The 13,281-nt window shown below is 43.8% G+C and overlaps 1 protein-coding gene across 3 annotated transcripts in view; it reads left to right on the top strand.

Annotated features, from left to right (window-relative positions):
• The window catches only part of NGF (nerve growth factor), a 286,870-nt gene extending 273,792 nt beyond the window's left edge, over positions 1 to 13,078 (top strand). For all 3 annotated transcript variants that reach the window (XM_069633537.1, XM_069633536.1, XM_069633538.1), the window contains one exon: positions 12,195 to 13,078. In XM_069633537.1, coding sequence (XP_069489638.1) covers positions 12,207 to 12,935 — 729 coding nt within the window. In that variant the 5' untranslated portion in view covers positions 12,195 to 12,206 and the 3' untranslated portion in view covers positions 12,936 to 13,078. The remainder of the gene's footprint in view (positions 1 to 12,194) is intronic.
• The last annotated feature ends 203 nt before the right edge of the window (positions 13,079 to 13,281 follow it).

Below are 13,281 nucleotides of genomic sequence, written 5' to 3'. Positions count from 1 at the left end.
GGAACATTTTGTCAGTGAGGCAATTCTTTTCCTCCACACTAAAAAGCCTTTCCCAACATTTTCTTAAACTGGTGATATTTACTATTTGAAACTCCAGTCATAAAAAAATTGTGGAAAGTGCTTGATTTTATTCAGGGTGAAAATTAGGGTAAACAATGCCCTTGGGCAGCTTGATCACTGGATAGTGTGTGCTTGAGGTATGGCATAGAGTGTCCAGTGAGTGTTAACATTTGAGCACTAGCATAGCAAATGAGTGAGAGACCCTAGGTAAGTGTGATAAGTCCAGCAGAGGTCTCACCCTCATTCAAAAATTGGTATTGAGCGATTGGTGCATAAAGACACCAGTGATAGATTGGAAGGATAGTTCATTTATCAGGGTGAATCCTGAAGTACTTTGAGCCATTGGCCAAATACTTTGACATGTGCCTGCTCCAACAGGGTCAACAGACCTGGCATCCTATAGGATCATCTTGGGCTACCTTAGGGTCTGCTTGGACCTTAAATATACTCTCTTCTGCAGCCTTAGCTTGGCAAAATGATCGGTAAATTTAAGATGATGAGTAGGTGTAGGAGCCATTGGGTCTCACGAAAAACCAGACTGATAACTCTGGCAATCATTGATAGTAGATCCCAAAGGACATGAATTACTTGGACATAGGTTTGATTTGACCCCTACAAGAAGATGATACACACCAACCGGGTTACAAAAGGCTGAGATTGGTTGCCACACCATGCAAATTCTCATATGAAACATTTCCTCCAGAAGACCGCTCTCACACCGACTTGTCTGCTATTATTGTGACATTAAACAAAATTCCAAACTAAGGGGAAAGGTACACAGCTGGAAGCCCTGAAGGAGTACTCACAAAGTACCTGAGATCTCTAAATGACATAAATAGAAGATAAAAGATCCCACATGTTCACCACACAAATCCCAACACACCCTTCCCTACAACACCTCCTCATCACACAGGTGCACCACACTGCACACACCCTCCCATCCATCTACTCACTGATGCTACCCAGTCCTACTCTCTTCCTTCCTGCCTTCCTGCTCTCCTCTCTGCAACACATTCATTGTAACCTACAACAAGGACCTACCTCTGGCCTTGCTTGCCCATGTGTTGGTCTACAACAACTTTCTAAGCTTTGCTCTAGCTTGCTAGGAACTGCCCAACAACCCACTGGCTTCATGTTACCCATTATTAGTGAGCCCAGAAACTTTAGGTTCTCTGTTCATTCTACCCCCCTTTCTGTCGCCCTTCACTCACCACTAACCACTAATGCCATGATCAATCTGCCACACGCATTGATCATGCCCAAAAACAATCACACTGTGACCATTAATTGTGCTCCATTGAATGTTCGTTCACTTGGCGCCCATGCTACCCTTGCTCATGACCTCATCATTGAGCATCATCTTGACAGCTTCGCTGTTACTGAGTCCTGGCTCCACAGTCCCTCTGGCCCCCTAGTCTCTTTAGCCATCCCACCTGGCTTCTCTAGTCTTAGAGTGGACTGTCTTAGTGCACCAGAAGGTGGTATAACCTTCATCGCTAAATCATCCCTACAAATCAGACAGATCTCTAATCCCCCTATATTAGGTTATGAAAAACTACTCACAAAATTGACAATTGTTCCTCAAACCACCATCAACCTCTTACTCCTATACCGACAACCCAACACCCTGAGCTCACTGCAGTCCAATATACCACTGTTGCTCACATCACTTACCAAGCCAGCCACTAAGTTATTCTTATTGGGATATTTCAATCTAGGCTTCAGTGATCCCACGGACACTAAAGTCTCTGCTCGGAAAACTCACTGGCCGAAATGAACTTCACCCAACACGTCTCTACTCCCACGCATTCCAAAGGGTGCATCCTTGATTAGATCTTCAATACCAATACTTCTATCAATATTAGCCCACTACCTTGGGCTGACCACTCACTGATTGATTTCTGCCTTTCCCACTCCACCCCCCTCCTAACCCCACCATACCCGCTCTTCTACCCAAGTTCGCAACAGTTGAAAGCTCACTGAGCTCACACTTCTGCATATTCTCCTGACGTTACTTTCCTCCACTACCCCTGTAAGCAAAGTCACACAAGCCCTTACTGACCTCTACAATCATAGCCTCCGCTATACCATGAGCGCACATGCCCCCTCAAACCCAAAATACCAAAACCTTACAAGCCAGCCAATACTTAGTTTACTGATGATCTTACTGCTATCCACAGGTGCAAGGGAGATGCAAGAGAGCTCTAGACGACCTGTGGATGAAACAGCCCACTCCGTCAACCTGCAAAACCTTTTCCAAAGCTGCCAAAATCTATAAAGACGCCCCAATCACATCCCAAGCCAAATCCTACAACTACAGAATCACTGACGCCAGCTCTAACTCTAAAGAACAATTCCCTATTCTAAAAGACTTAGAAAATCCAGTTCTCTCCACCTGCCAGGCTTGCTCGGACAAAGACCAGTGCACTACTATCCAAACTGCCTTTACTAACAAAATTGTTACACTGAAAGACAAAGGGCCTCATTATAATGTTGGCAGGCACGGTATGAACAGCGCCGGTAAGGCACTAGCACCGTTCATACCGTGCTGCCGAATTACGAGTTCTGATCACGGGTGTCTGACAGCCCGCCAGGCCTGATCGGGCGGGCTGTACGACATCCGCGAGCAGAACTCGTGATTGCACTGGCACCGTTATTAACGGTGCCGGTGCAACCATGCTCCCCACCCCCATTCTGCCCTATGGGGCAGAATGGGAATCAGGAGCACGGCAATACCGCCACCATGAATGGGCAATTACCGGCCCATTCATCACGTAATAGACTGGTTATTGCCCAATCACGGGTGCCAGCGCCGGTAGCGAGTTTGGCGGTAGCCGTGCCTGTAAAAAGGGCACAGCTACTGCCAAGCTCCTAATGAGGCCCAAAGTCTCTGTTAAAAAAGCACAACTCACAATGAAACCCTCTTCACTGGATGCGATTTTGCCCTCCTCTCAGGCTAACCACCATTCGCCCCTCACCCTTAGCTTCTCCCAAGTATCCAAGGAGATGTACTCATAACTGTTAGTTTCCTCAAACCTTCCGATTGTAAGGGAGGTACCTGCCCTACCCAAAACATCAATCTATGTGCCCCCACACTGACCCCTACCATCACTAACTTCATCAACACCTCTTTTGTGTTTTGTGGCCAACTCTTTGCCCGCCTGCTTCAAAACAGCTTGGGTTACCCCTCTCCTTAAGAAACCTTCTCTTGGCCCTTCCCTTTCCACTAACTACTGTCCTAGTACCACTTTTCTATTCCTACTCAAAATTCTGAATTTCATGCCCTATTCCCAAATCCAACTTTTCCTAAAACACCACTACCTATTAGGTGCAAGACAAACTGGCTTCCACCCCAAGCACAGTACATAACCAGCTCACCTAGATTTCAAAATCCAATTAGCAACATCTGAGACTCTGGCAATCTTGTCATCCTCCTCCTCCTTGACCTCTCTGCAGCATTCGACCTTGTTGATCATGATATTCTCTGCCAACATATTGTAACCAATTTCCACTTTTCCACCGAGGCCACCTCATGGATGAAAATCTTTTTGAGAGATAGCACATCTATGGTCTTTATCTGAGATTTACCGGCTGATCCCATTGCTGCCCCTTTTAGAGTCCCCCAAGGCTCTAGTCTTTCACCCACCCATAACAATATGTACACAAAGCACCTATTTGACCTTCTAGACACTCTCAGTATCCGACAATACCCAGTTCCTCATCCCGATTACAGAAGGTTACCCTGACGTTACTGATTCTATCAACAAGATCTACAGAATCATCCAGAACTGGATGGCCACCCACAAACTGTGTCTCAGAAACGACAAAACTGAACTGCTCAGTTCAAAAACCTAGACCCAGCATTCTCCTCATTTTCCATCGACGGCACAAACATACCAGTTTCGAAACATGTCAAGACTGTTAGCATTTACCTGAATGCCGAACTGATTATGACCAATCATGTCAATTCCTTGTCATCCTCCACAGCCTACACTTGCAAACTTATCTCCCTGAGTAGACAAATCTTCTCTCCGACTAACTGCTTAACTCTCACGCGAGCCATCATAAACAGCAAACTGGACTACTGCAATGCGCTCTTCATGGGCACCTCGACTAAATACCGCACCAAACATCAACTTCTTCAAAACAAAGCCTCGCCTGCAGCCTCGAGACTAAAATGCTCAGACCACATTTCAGCTACCAGGGGTGATGTCCATTGGCTCCCCATTAAAGCCTGCACATCAAATTTAAAACATTGGCCATCGCTCACTGCTGTGTTTACAAAGAAGCTCTCCTCTACCTCATCAATAGCATCACCCCTAAACCCTGTGTGCGCACTCTAAGGTCATCTGCCTGCCTTGCCCTGTTCATTACCAGCTGTAAAAGTAAAAGAGCTGGTGGCACAAGCTTCTGCGTCACAGTGACTTCCCTCTGGAAGTCTCTACATCCCAACATCAGAAATAAGCGCTCCTACCAAACATTTAGAAAATTGGTGAACAACTTGTTGTTCAACAAATACAATTAATGCCACCCTTACCTTCTCTGCATGATTTTTCTATCTCCGCCTTCTGTACAAACGCGGTGGTACCCCAGGGTGTGGGCATTTCATACATGGAATGCATAATAAAATATTAAATAAATACAAGGAAATGCATGAGGCCAAGCACTCTCAACTTGAAGCCACACGGGTGTCCCCTCCACAGGGTCAGATAATATCAATGCCAGGGCTTTGCCCACGCCTTGAAATACTTGTATATAGGCATGTTATAAATGCCATATCATATCATAAAGCATAAAGGCCTGGGATAACATGTGGGAGAACCTCACATCACCGCACTCTGTCTTCAGTCTGACCTTTGCATGTGATTCTGGCACAACTGGGTCAAGAGAATCGCGGTTAGGACAAAATCGACTTTCTTAAAGTGGCTAGCTATCCACTTAACATAGACATGTTTGGTTGGTAGATGATGATTGGGTAAACCATTATATCGATGGAGTTATTCCTTTCCAACCAGGAGAGCCAGAGAGGGATCACATATTCATGAGGTTTTGTAATTTCATGAGAACATATTCTATATTAGCCTTCAGTGGGTCCTACACAAGGAGAAGTTGAAGATGCTGGCAAACTTATTATCTTTACCCTGCCATTCCACTTGTAGGTCGGTGTAATCAAATGTGTTGCACCAGTTGGTGAGTGGCATGGACATGATGTTATCTATGTTGAGTTGCATGTTTCCCCGATGTCAGAGTAGTCTTCAATCACACTTATGATGTGAGGGGGGGGCTACTGGATCAGAAATTTAGCCTAATAAATCATCCAAGTTGGTCATCACCTCACATATCCTCTTCCTACCCATATCACCATGATATTATTGTTCAGTTGTATGATATGATATGATATGACATTTATAACGCGCCTATACACAAGTGTTTCAAGGTGCGACGAGGCAAGGGGGGGGACAAAGGGAGGACAGACAGCGATCCTACTAGGCCAGGTGTCATTCAGATCGCGCAAGTGCATGGGAAGGGGTGGAAAGGAAAAGTGCGCGGGGGGAAGGGAGAGGGGAAAGTGTAGTACATGGGAAGTGCAATAAATAAGATAAATAAGACACATAAAACAGCCAGCTAGTGGCAAGTGCAAGGAAGTGCAGACATAAGTGCTGCAAGGGGGACTGAAGGGATACAGAAAGGGACACTCATTTGCCTTATATGAGTGGCTCTAATGATAACATAAACAAGTATTGGCAATGCAACAGTTTAGGCTTTTGTGGAGGCATGGGAAAGGTACTTGCCTGGCTCCACCGGAGTGGTATTAACTACCGATTGTTGGTAGCAGGTGCAAAATGATGCGAGTAACTGGACATCGAACAGCAGTGCCTGGCAAAAGCTTAAAACGTATGCACAAGCCAAAAATGTTGGCTTTGCCAATGCTTGTTTCAAACAGGACTTTAGTGGTTTTGCCAATACTTGTTTATAACATGCCTTCATTGGAGGACATGCAGAGTGCTTATAAATCGAGTGGCTGAAGGCAGACCTGATAAAACATCTTTATTACACCAGTTGCGTGTCTACAACGACAATTAAGTCATGAACGCTCAGAAGGCTGCTTTGAACAAACACTGGCAGGCACTTTGAATGCAAAGCCTGATGGTAAGGTTTGATTAGCATGATCTCCAAGTGTTCCCATGAGGAGGAGTTTTGGGTGGGCAGAGGCGGGAATGGGTGTGAATGGCCATAGGAATTAGCATAGCCATGGGCAGGCAATGGGTGAACACATAACCAAATCACACCTAGAGACTGTGTGTCCCTCCTCAAAATTCTTCCCTCCCTATATTTACTCCAATGCAATAGTTTCATCTTATAGGTGTTGCAAGTGACACCTAGAAGCCCAAACTAAAACAAGAGGAAAGGGGAAACCTTTCAACATCAAGGAGATCAGAGAAGGAGGTAGACACCTAATAGATCCTTAGAAATCAGTCCTTATTTAAGAGGTGCATTGCACAATGGCTGGTGTCAAAATAGGCAACTTTTGAAATGTAAGCAATTTCCTATTTCACTGAGAAAAACAGATATGAGGATAACTTCATAACGAACTATCAGAAGTGTGCTTCAAGATTGGGAAGGCACTATGTTGAGTGGAATATGCTGCATCACTTTGCAGTTTTAGGGGGTGCACCTGTAAGCGATATTCAATCAACACTACAGCCAAGTCAATGCCTACTCTGGGATGCTGAGGAAAACCCTTATTAATGTATTTTTATGTCTAGTTCAGTACTCTGGATGACCACCCTTGTATAACACCCCCTCTTAGAATCCCCCTGACCCCACTGAGCCAAGAAGTAGGTTTGTTTTGCAAATGAAAACGTTTATTTGAGAATGTTAACAATATATATATATATCACACTTTATAATAAATTAATATCTGATAGTACACTTAGACATATGATGTTGATCAACAATGGGTAATCTGGCACTAGCACAATTCTTTACAATCAATGAGGAGTTAGTATAGGATGGATAAAGTAGCAAAAATACTTTTATGATTTAAGGGAAAAGCAATGAGGAATAAAATGCAGTACAGAAATACTTGATATGAGTTTAGCAAAAGATAAGATAATCACTTTTTCTCTGGCAATTCACCCCCTCCCCTATGCAATGTAAGAAATGGAAGGAGATGGAAAGAGGAGCACACAGTTCTCAGGAATGCAATCAAATACAATACGAAATTCAGTTCCCCCCCCCAGCAAGCTTAGAGGAAACAGGTAGGAGTTTGAAACACAGGCCCAAAATGCTTTTTAAATGTGATGGCAATGGATGGGAAAAGGTGCTAAAATTGCTTTTAATTCCCTCTAGGGGTTCAGGGTAGGTGATGGCTACTTTATATTAGTTCAGGCTCACTTTAACAATACTCTATGAGTTATTACCAAGTTGCAACGGATTTTAACAAAAGAAAGAATGGAGCTGCTATTTTGACAAATGGAGAAATTGAGCCAAAATCGCAAATCGCGGTAAATTTTGCGCGTGCATAAATCGTGATTGCGGAAAAAGTATAAGGAGTAGGCTTGTTGGAAAGCTTAGATTCAGAGTGAGTCAGAGTGATGCTGTAGTTTTTATGGTCAGAGTAACCTCCCCTTGTCAGATTGCACACAAATCTATTTCTGACCCAAATACATATTTATCTATGTACCATTTTTCTAATATTATAGGTCCAGTTAACATATTTTCTGTAGCACCAAACCATCCGATCCCTGTCTTTGTACGATGTCGTGTCCACTGATGACAGAATTCTCGCCTTTTCATCCAGATAACGACCTCTAAACCTTTCCAGATTTTACACAAATGTGCACCAGGGATATGGGTTACAGGGTTACAGATGATGAAGTGTCAGATTTTTAACATGCATACATTTGGAGTGACAACCTTTTTTCCGCTACTATCCCCAGGAACATACCCCAGGGTCCTAACACCTCTTAAAATGTGCACAGAAAAATCACAAAAATAATGATATTACTTATATAATTCTGACAAGTCCGCACTATGAGTTATCTATCTTTTTAAAATTATGCTCTGGTCAAAAAGGGGTGTGGCTTCCCACATCACAGGGTGGAATAACTGTTTTATCCACTTCCCCCAAGCCAGCTTGTTCACAGAGGCACAGCTGCCCCTCAGTTTCTCCCAAGAGGAAGCTATTTTACGACGCCCCCAATATAACATTTGCCGGAGTCCAGGACAGGCCTTTGTTCAACTCCCTGTAGTCCCCAGCTGCTCCACCCCTAATCTAATCAGAGCGGTGACAACACCTTTTGGTAAGGGGAAGAGTGGCTGAGCAGGTTTCAACTCCTGTCGGGGGTAGTTGTCAGGCAGAATCCAGTTTCATTAAGCCAGGTTTTAGCTAAATGTACCTTTTTGTTCCCAGTTTGAATCAAAACTTACAATTTTTACATGTACATTAAATAATTACTTCCTTCAAGTCATTTCAGAATATAGTTTTACATTGTATCCACCTCTTAGCAAGTCTTTCCTTGGTCTGGTTTTGTTTCATTTGCTCAGTTTTACACAAAAGTCTGGTGGTTTTGAAACGCCGGCTTGTTTATAGTGGTGAGTACTGGTAATGCAACCATTTTTGGGATTAAGAAAATGAATTCCCCACAGTTCTGAGTTGCTTTTTTGGCAATCAGCATTGCCATTCCCAATGGTTTCAGGCTACTGTGTGTGTAGCCCAATGGTGGTTTTAGGCAGTGCCCTCCTGTGCTCACAACATAGGCAAAAATGGGTGGCAGCCTATTCTTCATGTTTTCCCTGTGCACTCTCGGGGGCGTTCTGGCCATCATGATGTTTTCCATGCCAGTGCTGCACAGTTTTATAGTAGGGCTTGGATGCATGGGTAAAAACATCCCACACACCGTTGGAACGTCTTATTGCAGCTGCTGAAGAGTGGAGCCATTTTATTAATTCCAAGATCCTCAACTAATGCCTCTTGATGAAATGACAGTGCGTGTCTAACTCTCTACTAGTGTTGATGTAGGAAACGGTGAGTGGAGTAGCTGAGAAAAAGCCAGTGGAGAACAGGGGACACAAATACATCTACTTCTAACGCCATTGAGAAGGATGAGATGTGTGTTCTAAAGTGTGGATGACTCCTTCAAAGATCAGAATCAGACCCTACCTTGGGCACTGTTAGAGTCAATGATTCTTCTTCAGGACCCATTAGCATTGTGATCCCAGCAGATTTCCAGGCTGCAGACCTTAAAGACTTCGGCATTTTTGTTCATTAGACCACCACTCAGAAGGTACTGGACTTGCCAGGGTGGGTGGCAAAGGTGGCAATAATGTCCATTACTACATCAACCCTCTTCTTCCAGATATGATTAATCCCATTACTTCATTCCTCAGTGAACCAACGCAAAGGTCAACCTCTACTCACATGTAAGACCTAATTACTCAACAGACCATTGCAGGGCTGTTCTCCCTTCCACAATCTCCTACTTCCTCCCTCACACTCTCCTAATTGTGTTCTTCTTTTAACTCCCTCTTACTACTTTTTATCACCCACGTTTTTCTCATACTGATTATTTCCAGCCGAGATGTTTTATCATGTTATGTTTTGTTGTGTAACCATGCACCATTCTTGCTGGATTTCGCACCTTAAATTAATGATCTTGCCATGTCTACCAATATAGAGCTGCCATTTGCAAACAATGGGCACTGGTCTGTGGAATCTCATTACTATAAAATCACTCAGCTGCACCATGACACCACAATCAAGAGATTCATTAAATTAATTGCTTTGTTGCCAGGAAATAACGGTTCCAACCCTTCCTTTGGCACATGGTTGAAATCTTAGGTGGGCATTTAGATTTACACCAGGAGCAAACTCACGATCAATGCCTCGCTTTTGGAACAAAATGATGCAATAATGTGACAAGGATTCAATCCACACTCTGGCGGCTGGAGTCCGGAATAAAGCATGAATAATTTAATTACAAAACAAAATGGACTCTTTCCCAACAAGTCTATTACCAGTAAAAAAGAAAGTAACCCTTCAGGAGACACAATGGAAATATATCAGTATTACAGGGCTATTAGAAGAAGAATGTAAAGTCACCTAACTCGGGGCGGCCATTTTGGAAAAGACCCAAACGCAGACAGAATTCTTTTTAACAACTCCCTAAACTGTTTTCTTTGGAGCCGTTACATTTTGGTCAATGTGCGTCAAAGGAAGTCTCACTGATGAGCAAATTCCTCGGCTGCCTTCAGAACCAGTCCAGTGGCACATCTGGGGTCCACCTGTAAAGTAAATTCAATCCTCGTGCCGTACATTTTTGCAGTAAATGCTCAACAAATTCATGATGAAACACTTATATGTGGCAGAGGGGTGTTTCTTTGAACCAGGCGGGATGAAGGACTTTTAACAGTCGGATTCAATATGCTTGTGGTGTGTGTGCAGAGTTTGTGAGATCATCCTAAACGGTGCCCCCCGTGTTGGTTAATGTGAGAATGCAGAGTTATGTTAAAATTAACTGCATACGTTCTGCAAATAACGAATTCGGTAAGTTAGTTATTTAATCGGAAAACTAGGTAACAGATGATGGACCATCCTAGGAATTTGATTTATAACGGCAAATATGTGTTTTTTTTAGTACAGATTGTGTTATTTAGTGGTAAGAGTATTTCCAAGAAATAACAAGAGTTTTGGCCTGAGTAGAACAATTGCAGCCCAGTTGTGCTCTCAATCCCATTACTTAACCGTGAAAAGAAGTCATAGGGTGCTCTGTAAGGCTTCATCATGTGTGATGTTCTAAAAAAATGGAGGATTTGGAGGCAGTTTATTTTACTAGTGATATATTTAGTACTGTGAGTTCCTACTCCCACTTTTAATGTAATAAAACATGGGCCTGCAACCTTTGACTCTACAAGTCTTTTGGATTACAAGAAAAATGCGAATACGAAAATGTAGACATTTATTTTTCCTTTCTCCGCAAGTATGTGCGGGGGAGACCCCTCACTCCCACATACCCCCCTTACCTTATGTATTACTTTTACACACATGTGCTTGCAGTGAATTGCGGAGCAAACGTTTCGGTATTTTCGCATTCAATATTTTTCTCGACACAGTGATTGTACCATCCCGACCACATTCCCATCAGCCATTGAAAACTAGAGTAATCATAGGAATTGTGGCCCAAAACATCTGGAGAGTGACAGGTTTCAGGCCCCTGCCATATAGGAACATCTGTTAAGCCAAGGCGCATTCGCAAAATATTCATGGGGCAGTCCACATTATGAATCAGAGGATCTCCTGGAGCAATACCGAGGTCCGGCAACAGTCCTTGCTGGTTCTGTGTTACATCCCTTTCCAACCAAAGGGTATAAGTAGCTTCAGATATGGGGCAGATGATAATTTGTCTTGGCTACTTTTATAAAATGGCCGCCGACACCGCTCCCCAACACCAAAAGAAGACATAATCAGCGGTTTTTGCCCTGTTCTCGCTAGACGATCAAGGGGTTGATAATGCTGCTTCCCGCAGTTTGGACAAAGTTCTAACCAGGTGTCTCAGGATGCAAACTAGCTAGTAAGATAGCTCAGCGGGTTGAGCGCTCGCTGCTGCGATCTGAGCGTGATCTGCAGGTCGCAGGTTCGAATACCGGCAAGGCCAAATCAGCCTTCCAACCTTCCGAGGTCGATAAATGAGTACCAATTCGGTTGGGTGATAATGTATGTAAATATTTGCTCTGTAAAGCGCTTTGGATTAAGGTGCTATATAGCACATCATTATGATATAATCGAACAATATATAATATTATGGATCTGAGTAGCTTTCTCTTACGCGTTAGCGCAATATGTTAATCCTGTAACATTGCCACATAATTACTATCTTTTGTTTCTTCATTGTTTCGGCACTGGAATACAAGGTAATGGAAACTCCGCCCCTCAGAATTAATGTTACTTATGGTGTTAAATTCATAACATGAAAACATTGGTTTCATTAGTAACAAAAAGTCATTTAGCTTAACCTTCTGTGCTCTGGTATAGCCTTTGCAATCTTGCATGAAGAACGGCACTTCAGAGTTCATTGCAATGCATAAGAGCATGACTCTATCTGCTGTAACCTTGTGTTTCTTTACTCTTCCAGGTGCCGAAAGTAATGTCCATGCTGCACTACACTCTGATCATAGCTCTTCTGATTGGCATCCAGGCTGCACCTAAGACTGAGGACCATGCTCCAGCAAGGTCTACAGCAGCACTCAACAGCACTCACATCACCCACCGGACTAAAACGCTAAAGAGCACCAAAGGTCTCCAGGAACCATTGCAGCACAACAAAGGGAAGCTGCACCACCATGGCAGTGCGCAGTCCCACAACATCACCGTGGACCCCAAACTCTTCAAAAAGAGGCGATTCCGCTCGCCCCGGGTCCTGTTTAGCACACAGCCACCTCCATTGTCGGAGGACGTCCAGAACATGGAGTACTTGGATGACAACGAGTCGCTCAACAGAACTATTCGAGCTAAGCGGACGGTGCACCCCGTGCTCCACCGTGGAGAGTACTCGGTGTGCGACAGTGTCAGCATGTGGGTTGGGGAGAAGACCACAGCCACCGACATCAAGGGAAAAGAGGTGACGGTGCTGGGAGAGGTGAACATCAACAATAGTGTTTTCAAACAGTACTTTTTTGAGACCAAATGTAGGGACCAGAAGCCCGTCGCCAGTGGATGCCGGGGCATTGATGCTAAGCATTGGAACTCGTACTGCACCACCACGCACACATTTGTTAAAGCCTTGACAATGGAAGGGAAGCAAGCAGCGTGGAGGTTCATTCGGATTGACACTGCATGCGTGTGCGTGCTCAGCAGAAAAACAGGCCGGTCCTAGCCCGGGATGGACCCGTCTCCACAACACCCTCCCAGCCCCCCTACCTCAGCCTGTAAATTATTTTAAATTATATGGACTGCATGGTATATTTATAGTTTATACAGTAAAAAAGAGACTTGTTATTTATTAAACTGTTTTGGAAACTCGTTGTTCCTAGTGATCTTCATTTTATCTGCATGTTGTTACCAGTGGAAAATCCGCCTCAAGCCTTTAAATTGTATTTGACACTCGCATAGCCAGATTGAAACATCAAATTGTGTCAAAGTCACAACAGAATGTGTCCACTGATGCTATTTCACACAGTTGCCAACATGACCTATTCCAATCTGTAGATTCTTATCTAGTC

The sequence above is a fragment of the Ambystoma mexicanum genome, chromosome 13 (genome assembly GCF_040938575.1).
Source record: "Ambystoma mexicanum isolate Mex_15411 chromosome 13, UKY_AmexF1_1, whole genome shotgun sequence".
Classification (NCBI taxonomy): domain Eukaryota; kingdom Metazoa; phylum Chordata; class Amphibia; order Caudata; family Ambystomatidae; genus Ambystoma; species Ambystoma mexicanum.
The sequence above is the reverse complement of the archived record's forward strand: the minus strand, read 5'-3'. Positions and strand labels throughout refer to the sequence as shown.